This window comes from Pseudoliparis swirei, chromosome 4 (genome assembly GCF_029220125.1).
Source record: "Pseudoliparis swirei isolate HS2019 ecotype Mariana Trench chromosome 4, NWPU_hadal_v1, whole genome shotgun sequence".
Classification (NCBI taxonomy): domain Eukaryota; kingdom Metazoa; phylum Chordata; class Actinopteri; order Perciformes; family Liparidae; genus Pseudoliparis; species Pseudoliparis swirei.
The window spans coordinates 769,510-779,439 of record NC_079391.1 but is presented as its reverse complement, the minus strand read 5'-3'; the positions used below and the strand labels follow the sequence as shown (position 1 = coordinate 779,439).

The following is a 9,930-nucleotide window of genomic DNA, read 5'->3' as shown; positions in this document are numbered from 1 at the left end:
GTGAGTGTGTGTGTTAGTGTGTGTGTGTGAATGTGTTAGTGTGTGAGTGAGTGTGTTAGTGTGTGTGTGAATGTGTGTGTGTGTGAATGTGTTAGTGTGTGAGTGAGTGTGTTAGTGTGTGTGTGAATGTGTTAGTGTGTGAGTGTGTGAGTGTGTGTGTGAATGTGTTAGTGTGTGAGTGAGTGTGTGAGTGTGTGTGTTAGTGTGTGTGTGAATGTGTTAGTGTGTGTGAATGTGTGAGTGTGTGTGTGTGTTAGTGTGTGTGTGTGTTAGTGTGAGTGAGTGTGTGTTAGTGTGAGTGTGTGTGTGTGTGAGTGTGTGAGTGTGTTAGTGTGTGAGTGTGTGTGTGAATGTGTTAGTGTGTGTGTGAATGTGTTAGTGTGTGAGTGTGTGTGTGTGTGTGAGTGTGTGTGTGAGTGTGTGTGTGAGGAATGTGAGTGTGTGTGAATGTGTTAGTGTGTGAGTGAATGTGTTAGTGTGTGAGTGTGAATGTGTGAGTGTGTGTGTGAGTGTGTTAGTGTGTGAGTGAGTGTGTTAGTGTGTGAGTGTGTGTGTGAATGTGTTAGTGTGTGTGTGTGTGAGTGTGTGTGTGTGTGTGTGTGTGTGTGTGTGTGTGTGTTAGTGTGTGTGAGTGTGTGTGTGTGTTAGGGTGTGTGTGTGTGAATGTGTGTGAATGTGAGGAGTGTGTTAGTGTGGAGTGAATGTGTTAGTGTGTGTGAATGAAGTGTGTGATGTGTGTGTGTGAGTGTGTGAGTGTGTGTGTGTGTGTGATGTGTTAGTGTGTGTGTGAATGTGAGTGTGTGTGTGTGTTAGTGTGTGTGGAATGTGTTAGTGTGTGTGTGAGTGTGTGAGGTGTGTGTATGTGTGTGTGTGTGTGTGGGCTCGTCTGATGAAGCCTCGGCCTGTTCACTCACCTGATTTATATTCAGGACCCATTCTACTGCAGCGCCGTGGGCAGACACACACACACACACACACACACATACACACACACACACATACACGCACACATACACAACACACACACACACACACACACACAAAACACACACACACAACCCTTCTCTTCTTGGAGACCAACACAACGAGCTCTTCACAGTCTTCCTCAGACAGGCGAGCCGACTGGACTCTGGACTCTGGACTCTGGACTCGACCAAGAGAGGCTGGAGATAAGAGGCTCAGGCCTCACGACCAAGAGAGGCTGGAGATAAGAGGCTCAGGCCTCACAACCAAGAGAGAGCTGGAGAGGGCTCAGGCCTCACGACCAAGAGAGGCTGGAGATAAGAGGCTCAGGCCTCACGACCAACAGAGGCTGGAGATAAGAGGCTCAGGCCTCACGACCAACAGAGGCTGGAGATAAGAGGCTCAGGCCTCACGACCAAGAGAAGCTGGAGATAAGAGGCTCAGGCCTCACGACCAAGAGAGGCTGGAGATAAGAGGCTCAGGCCTCACGACCAAGAGAGGCTGGAGATAAGAGGCTCAGGCCTCACGACCAAGAGAGGCTGGAGATAAGAGGCTCAGGCCTCACGACCAACAGAGGCTGGAGATAAGAGGCTCAGGCCTCACGACCAACAGAGGCTGGAGATAAGAGGCTCAGGCCTCACGACCAAGAGAGGCTGGAGATAAGAGGCTCAGGCCTCACGACCAAGAGAGAGGCTGGAGATAAGAGGCTCAGGCCTCACGACCAAGAGAGGCTGGAGATAAGAGGCTCAGGCCTCACGACCAACAGAGGCTGGAGATAAGAGGCTCAGGCCTCACGACCAAGAGAGGCTGGAGATAAGAGGCTCAGGCCTCACGACCAAGAGTTTGAGACGATCGAGGCTCAGGCCGCCGAGCTGCAGAACAGAACCAGAACATGGAGTATGACCAACACACACACCAACACAGACACATCACAGACTCACACACCACACACTGAGATACACACACAGACACACACACACACCACACACACACACACACATAGACACACCACACACACACACACAGACACACACACAGACCACGACACACACACCACAGACACACCACACAGACACACACACACACAACACACACACACACGCACACACACACACACACACACACACACACCACAGAACACACACGCACACACACACACACAGACACACAGACACACACACACCACACCACACAGATACACACACACACACACATACACACACACACGGACACACCAGACACACACATATACACACACACGGACACACCACAGACATACACACACACACCACAGACACACACATACACACACACAACACAGACACACACACACAGACACACAGACACACACAGACGCCCACACACACACAGACACACACACCACACACACAGACACACACACACCACAGACACACACACACACACACACACAGACACACACACACACACACACACACACAGACACACACACACACACACACATAGAACACACACACACACACACACACACACACACAGACACACCACACAGACACACACACACACACACACACACATAGAACACACACATACGCACACACACACACACACCTACACACACACACACACACACACACACACACAGACACACACACACACACACACACACGCACACAGACACACACACATAGAACACACACACACCACACAGACACACACACACACACACATAGAACACACACACACACACACACAGACACACACATAGAACACACACACACACACAGACACACAGACACACACACACAGCTGGTTTGTGTCAGGTGACTGAGCCTCACCTCCTTGACTCCTTGTCGAAGTCGTCTCCTATCCAGGTGAACGGCTGCACGGCCACCAGAGAGGAAACGTCCACCTCCTGGACGTCTTGAGTGGAGGCCAACACCAGCTCATTGGAGTTAGACTGGAGGAGGAGGCGAGGAGGCAAGGAGGGAGGCAAGGAAGCAAGGAGGGACAGAGACCAAATTATATGTGGCGATCAGCTTCCTGTAATCTAACTGATCAGGTAACAGATCAATACTTGTATATCCACAGCAGTAAATGATCTGGTCCATGTCTACTTTATGGAGTTATTTCCATCAATAATTATAAGCTGTGAACCTTTTGGATCCGTCTCACCTTGTTGATGGCGAAGGCCATGATGATGTCAGACTCCTTGTGGATGATCTTAGCCTTTCCTCCGGGGTAGCCCAGATCGGCCTCCACCTGGAGGACCATCCAGGGTCAAAGGTTAAATCATTAATAACAAATAATGCTGTTCAGAAGTCTCTCCTTCAGGTCATGTGACTTCACATTCACAGGTGGAGAGCAGGAAGCACTCTGCACCTCCACAGGTAAACAGAGATGAGTGACGGCCTGGAGACAGAGGGCATGCAGGTAGTGGTGTGAGTGGAGAGGCTTCAGGGGGTCGGGAGACACAGGGATGTGATGTAAGGATCCTCTAACATTGTTGGAGAACGTTGTTCGAGGCTATCCTCGTGAGCCTCTAACGTTGTTCGAGGCTATCCTCGTGTAAGGATCCTCTAACGTTGTTCGAGGCTATCCTCGTGTAAGGATCCTTTAACGATGTTCGAGGCTATCCTCGTGACCCTCTAACGTTGTTCGAGGCTATCCTCAGGATCCTCTAACGTTGTTCGAGGCTATCCTCGTGATCCTCTAACGTTGTTCGAGGCTATCCTCGTGATCCTCTAACTTTGTTCGAGGCTATCCTCGTGATCCTCTAACTTTGTTCGAGGCTATCCTCGTGATCCTCTAACTTTGTTCGAGGCTATCCTCGTGATCCTCTAACTTTGTTCGAGGCTATCCTCGTGATCCTCTAACTTTGTTCGAGGCTATCCTCGAACAAAGTTAGAGGCTATCCTCGTGATCCTCTAACGTTGTTCGAGGCTATCCTCGTGTAAGGATCCTTTAACGTTGTTCGAGGCTATCCTCGTGACCCTCTAACGTTGTTGGAGGCTATCCTCGTGATCCTCTAACGTTGTTGGAGGCTATCCTCGTGACCCTCTAACGTTGTTGGAGGCTATCCTCGTGACCCTCTAACGTTGTTGGAGGCTATCCTCGATCCTCTAACGTTGTTGGAGGCTATCCTCGCTGACCCTCTAACGCTTGTTGGAGGCTATCCTCGTGACCTCTAACGCTTGTTGGAGGCTATCCTCGTGACCCTCTAACGTTGTTGAGGCTATCCTCGTGACCCTCTAACGTTGTTCGAGGCTATCCTCGTGACCCTCTAACGTTGTTGGAGGCTATCCTCGTGACCCTCTAACGTTGTTGGAGGCTATCCTCGTGACCCTCTAACGATGTTGGAGGCTATCCTCGTGATCCTCTAACGCTGTTGGAGGCTATCCTCGTAAGGATCCTCAACGTTGTTGGAGGCTATCCTCGTGATCCTCTAACGTTGTTGGAGGCTATCCTCGTGATCCTCTAACGTTGTTGGAGGCTATCCTCGTGACCCTCTAACGTTGTTGGAGGCTATCCTCGTGACCCTCTAACGTTGTTGGAGGCTATCTCGTGATCCTCTAACGCTGTTGGAGGCTATCCTCGTGATCCTCTAACGTTGTTGGAGGCTATCCTCGTGACCTCTAACGCTGTTGGAGGCTATCCTCGTGACCTCTAACGTTGTTGGAGGCTATCCTCGTGACCCCAACGCTTGTTGGAGGCTATCCTCGTGATCCTCTAACGTTGTTGGAGGCTATCTCGTGATCCTCTAACGTTGTTGGAGGCTATCCTCGTGACCCTCTAACGTTGTTGGAGGCTATCCTCGTGACCCTCTAACGTTGTCGGAGGCTATCCTCGTGACCCTCTAACGCTTGTCGGAGGCTATCCTCGTGACCCTCTAACGTTGTCGGAGGCTATCCTCGTGACCCTCTAACGTTGTCGGAGGCTATCCTCGTGACCTCTAACGTTGTCGGAGGCTATCCTCAGGATCCTCTAACGTTGTCGGAGGCTATCCTCGTGACCCTCTAACGTTGTCGGAGGCTATCCTCGTGACCCTCTAACGTTGTTGGAGGCTATCCTCGTGACCCTCTAACGTTGTTGGAGGCTATCCTCGTGACCCTCTAACGTTGTTGGAGGCTATCTTGTTGGAGGCTATCCTCGTGACCCTCTAACGTTGTCGGAGGCTATCCTCGTGACCTCTAACGTTGTGGAGGCTATCCTCGTGACCCTCTAACGTTGTCGGAGGCTATCCTCGTGACCCTCTAACGTTGTCGGAGGCTATCCTCGTGACCCTCTAACGTTGTCGGAGGCTATCCTCGTGACCTCTAACGTTGTCGGAGGCTATCCTCGTGACCCTCTAACGCGTCGGGAGGCTATCCTCGTGACCCTCTGCGTTGTCGGAGGCTATCCTCAGGATCCTCTAACGTTGTCGGAGGCTATCCTCGTGACCCTCTAACGTTGTTGGAGGCTATCCTCGTGACCCTCTAACGTTGTTGGAGGCTATCCGTGACCTCTAACGTTGTTGGAGGCTATCCTCGTGACCCTCTAACGTTGTTGGAGGCTATCCTCGTGATCCTCTAACGTTGTTGGAGGCTATCCTCGTGACCCTCTAACGTTGTTGGAGGCTATCCTCGTGACCCTCTAACGTTGTTGGAGGCTATCCTCGTGACCCTCTAACGTTGTTGGAGGCTATCCTCGTGACCCTCTAACGTTGTTGGAGGCTATCCTCGTGTAAGGATCCTCTAACGTTGTTGGAGGCTATCCTCGTGACCCTCTAACGATGTTGGAGGCTATCCTCGTGACCCTCTAACGTTGTTGGAGGCTATCCTCGTGACCCTCTAACGTTGTTGGAGGCTATCCTCGTGACCCTCTAACGTTGTCGGAGGCTATCCTCGTGACCCTCTAACGTTGTTGGAGGCTATCCTCGTGATCCTCTAACATGGTCTCTCCTCGGCGTGGCGTCACAGTGACTCAGGCGGGGGGCGATGATACTACCTTAGAGGGACCTCTAGCTCCTGGGTTTATACGCTCCATGTGGTTCTCTACAGACTTCACAACACACACAGAGGCAATGGAGACACACAACAACACAACACGACACAAAACACATGCACACACACAGAAAAATAAAACATGAAATGAAAATGTAAACTTTGATGTACACGCAATGCAAACAGCTGGAAACAGGCTCCGCCTCCCGAGGGTCAGATGAATGAAGAGTTTAATGTGATCAGGTTACGCTAGTGAGCAACTTGTGGCCAGAAGAAGTCTCTGGGACAACGCCACTGGACTCCACCTCATCCTGGACTGTGAGGACATCAGAACGATGAATAGATCAGGCAGAAGGCAGAGAACTCGTTTAAGATGATAAAGACGTTTATTTACAGCTGCCACGTCCGTGAGTTCAGGAACAAGGTGGAGGAAAAGCTCAAGAGCCATGACGTGAGAGGTGTGTGAAGGGCTACAGACAATCACGGACTTCAGAGGGAGAACCAGCGTGAAGAGAACTCCTCTACCTCCCAGGCGAGCTAAATACATTCTTTGCTCGGTTCGACGTGAACGGCAGCCCGCCGAAGGCAGCGCTGCCCGAGGAGACCAGCCTGCTGATCATCTCAGAGTCCAAGATGGAGACGACCTTCGGGACCTGGATGAAGGACACGGCCCGGCCGGAGGACCAGAGGATCTGGGTGGCCGAACACTTCTCAGGTAGGATGGAGGACTTCAGGGCCTTTACATGACCTCTACAGGACCTCTACAAGACCTCTACATGACCTCTACATGACCTCTACATGAACTCTACATGACCTCGACAGGACCTCTACATGACCTCTACAGGACCTCTACATGACCTCTACATGAACTCTACATGACCTCTACATGACCTCGACAGGACCTCTACAAGACCTCTACAGGACCTCGACATGACCTCTACATGACCTCTACAGGACCTCTACAGGACCTCTACATGACCTCTTCCTCTACATGACCTCTACAGGACCTCTACAAGACCTCTACATGACCTCTACATGAACTCTACATGACCTCTACATGACCTCGACAGGACCTCTACAAGACCTCTACAGGACCTCGACATGACCTCTACAGGACCTCTACATGACCTCTTCCTCTACATGACCTCTACATAACCTCTTCATGACCTCTACATGACCCCTACATGACCTCTACATGTCCTCTTCATGACCTCTACATGACCTCTTCCTCTACATGACCTCTACATGACCCCTACATGACCTCTACATGTCCTCTTCATGACCCCTACATGACCTCTACATGACCTCTTCATAACCTCCTCCTCTTCATGACCTCTTCATAACGTCCTCCTCTTCATGACCCCTACATGACCTCTACATGACCTCTTCATAACGTCCTCCTCTTCATGACCCCTACATGACCTCTTCATAACCTCTACATGACCTCTACATGACCTCTTCATAACCTCCTCCTCTTCATGACCTCTTCATAACGTCCTCCTCTTCATGACCCCTACATGACCTCTTCATAACGTCCTCCTCTTCATGACCCCTACATGACCTCTTCATAACCTCTACATGACCTCTTCATAACCTCCTCCTCTTCATGACCTCTTCATAACGTCCTCCTCTTCATGACCCCTACATGACCTCTTCATAACGTCCTCCTCTTCATGACCCCTACATGACCTCTTCATGACCTCCTCCTCTTCATGACCTCTTCATAACCTCCTCTACATGACCCCTACATGACCTCTACATGACCTCTTCATGACCCCTACATGACCTCGCCCCCCTCAGGCCGCGTGGTGAAGGAGCACCCGAGCCCCTCCTCGTTGCCCAGCAGCAGCGTCTCGGTGGACGTGGGGCGGTTCTACCAGGGCTGCGGCCACGCGGTCCACAACGGGTCGCTCTACTACCACATCGCCGGCTCCTCCAGCATCGCCAGGTGAGCGGGGGACCGGCGGGTCGGCGCCGCTCCGCCGCTCCTCTGTTAACGGCGGCGCGTCCACAGGTTGGACTTCCTGTCCCAGAAGCTGCGCACGCTGCACATCGAGGGCGCGCGGCACCACGGCCTCGACTACCTGCTGCTCAACTCCAAGACCTACTTCAAGCTGGCGGCGGACGAGAACGGGCTGTGGCTGATCTTCGCCTCCAGCGCCGACGAGAGCGTGACGGTGGCCCGGCTGGACCCAAGCAGCTTCTCCGTCGCCTCCTACGTCAACACCACCTACCCCCGCACCAAGGCCGGCAACGCCTTCATCGCCCGCGGCGTCCTGTACGTCACCGACACCGAGGACGCCCGGGTGACCTTCGCCTTCGACCTGCTGAGGGGGAAGCCCGTCAACGTGACCTTTGACCTCCGGCCTCCGGGCGGCGTGCTGGCGATGCTCTCCTACAGCCCGAAGGACCGGCACCTGTACACGTGGGACCAGGGCTACGTCCGGCTGCACGTGGTCCACTTCCTGTCCGACGAGTGACGGAGCAACACAGACGTGACTGTTAGGCTGGGGGAACCGGTTCTGACCAGTCGGCTCTCTTTGGGAACCGGTTCTGACCAGACGGCTCCCCTCTGGGAACCGGTTCTGACCAGTCGGCTCTCTTTGGGAACCGGTTCTGACCAGTCGGCTCTCTTTGGGAACCGGTTCTGACTAGTCAGCTCCCCTCTGGGAACCGTTTCTGACCAGTCGGCTCTCTTTGGGAATCGGTTCTGACCAGTCGGCTCTCTTTAGGAACCGGTTCTAACTGGTTCTATAGGAACCGGTTCTGACTGGTTCTTTGGGGACATATTTATATTTAAAGAGCGATGTCCACTTCCGTCTCACCGTGATCTTCCTGTAGAAACCAGTCGGTCAATAAGTAAGTAAAAAAAAAAAATTACAAAAAAATACTGCTGTATTTATGTCCTTAACGTGTGAGACGTGTAACATGTGTGCGACGTGTGTGTAACATGTGTGTAACATGTGTGTGTGTGCCTTTTGAATCATTTTGTATCAAACAGTTGTAACTCTGTGTCGAGTGTATTTGACCTTTAAGTGTATTTGACCTTTACGTATCTTCATGTAGTCGCATGTTATCTCGATGTTCCTCTTTTGTTATGGAGCACATGGTCTCTGCTGGTCGCTTGTTTCTTCTCAAAAGAAAACAACAACAACAACATCTCCAAATCATCCTGATGAAATAAAAATAATTTATTCACTTTACAAGGTGACTGTTCCCTCCTCCAGTAACATCTACGTTGGCTTGTTTTTCAGTAGTTCATGCACACGTACACACCCAGATACACACACACACACACACACCCCCAGATACACACACACCAGCAGGACCACTGTAAACACTGAGGCTACATACACAACACAGTGGGAGAGAAACACAAATCTCTTTAATAAATACACACTTAACAAAAGGTACAATAATCCAGCTGCTATGATAACAACCAAAAATAAAGAAATGCTTTCATGTTTGTACAAGCTGTTGTGGTATTTCATTTATATATAAATAAATATATATATATTTATGTATATATATATACATATATATCTATTTATGTATATATATATATTTATATCTATTTATGTATATATATATATATATTTCTAAATATATATATTTATGTATATATATATTTCTAAATACATATATTTATGTATATATATATATTTCTAAATATATATATTTATGTATATATATTTCTATACTTTAAATATTAAACTCTTTCAAAGGTTGCACTACGGGTCAGACAAGCCAGACATTCATGTGTTTAGGACAGTTTCTTCTATTTGAAATAAACTTTTAGTTTCTCTATCCATCTATTTTATGGATGAATCGGTAAAAACAACAACAACAACAACAACAGCAACAACACGCGTACATACAGGAGACCGTGACGCCTCACAGTCCGAAAGTAAAAGGCAATAACAAGTTAAAGAGTCAAACATGTCAATAATTTAAATAACACAATTAAATGAATTTAAAAACAAATTCCAGAATATCGTTGTGCAAA

General features: G+C 49.9%; 1 protein-coding gene across 1 annotated transcript in view; it reads right to left on the bottom strand.

Moving 5' to 3' along the window:
- Positions 1-2,776: 2,776 nt before the first annotated feature.
- dmxl2 (Dmx-like 2) overlaps positions 2,777-9,930 on the bottom strand; it is an 80,132-nt gene continuing 72,978 nt past the window's right edge. The window contains exons 44-46 of the mRNA XM_056412662.1: positions 5,929-5,982; positions 3,118-3,204; positions 2,777-2,902 (exon numbers count right to left, since the gene is read on the bottom strand). Coding sequence (XP_056268637.1) covers positions 2,777-2,902; positions 3,118-3,204; positions 5,929-5,982 — 267 coding nt within the window. The remainder of the gene's footprint in view (positions 2,903-3,117; positions 3,205-5,928; positions 5,983-9,930) is intronic.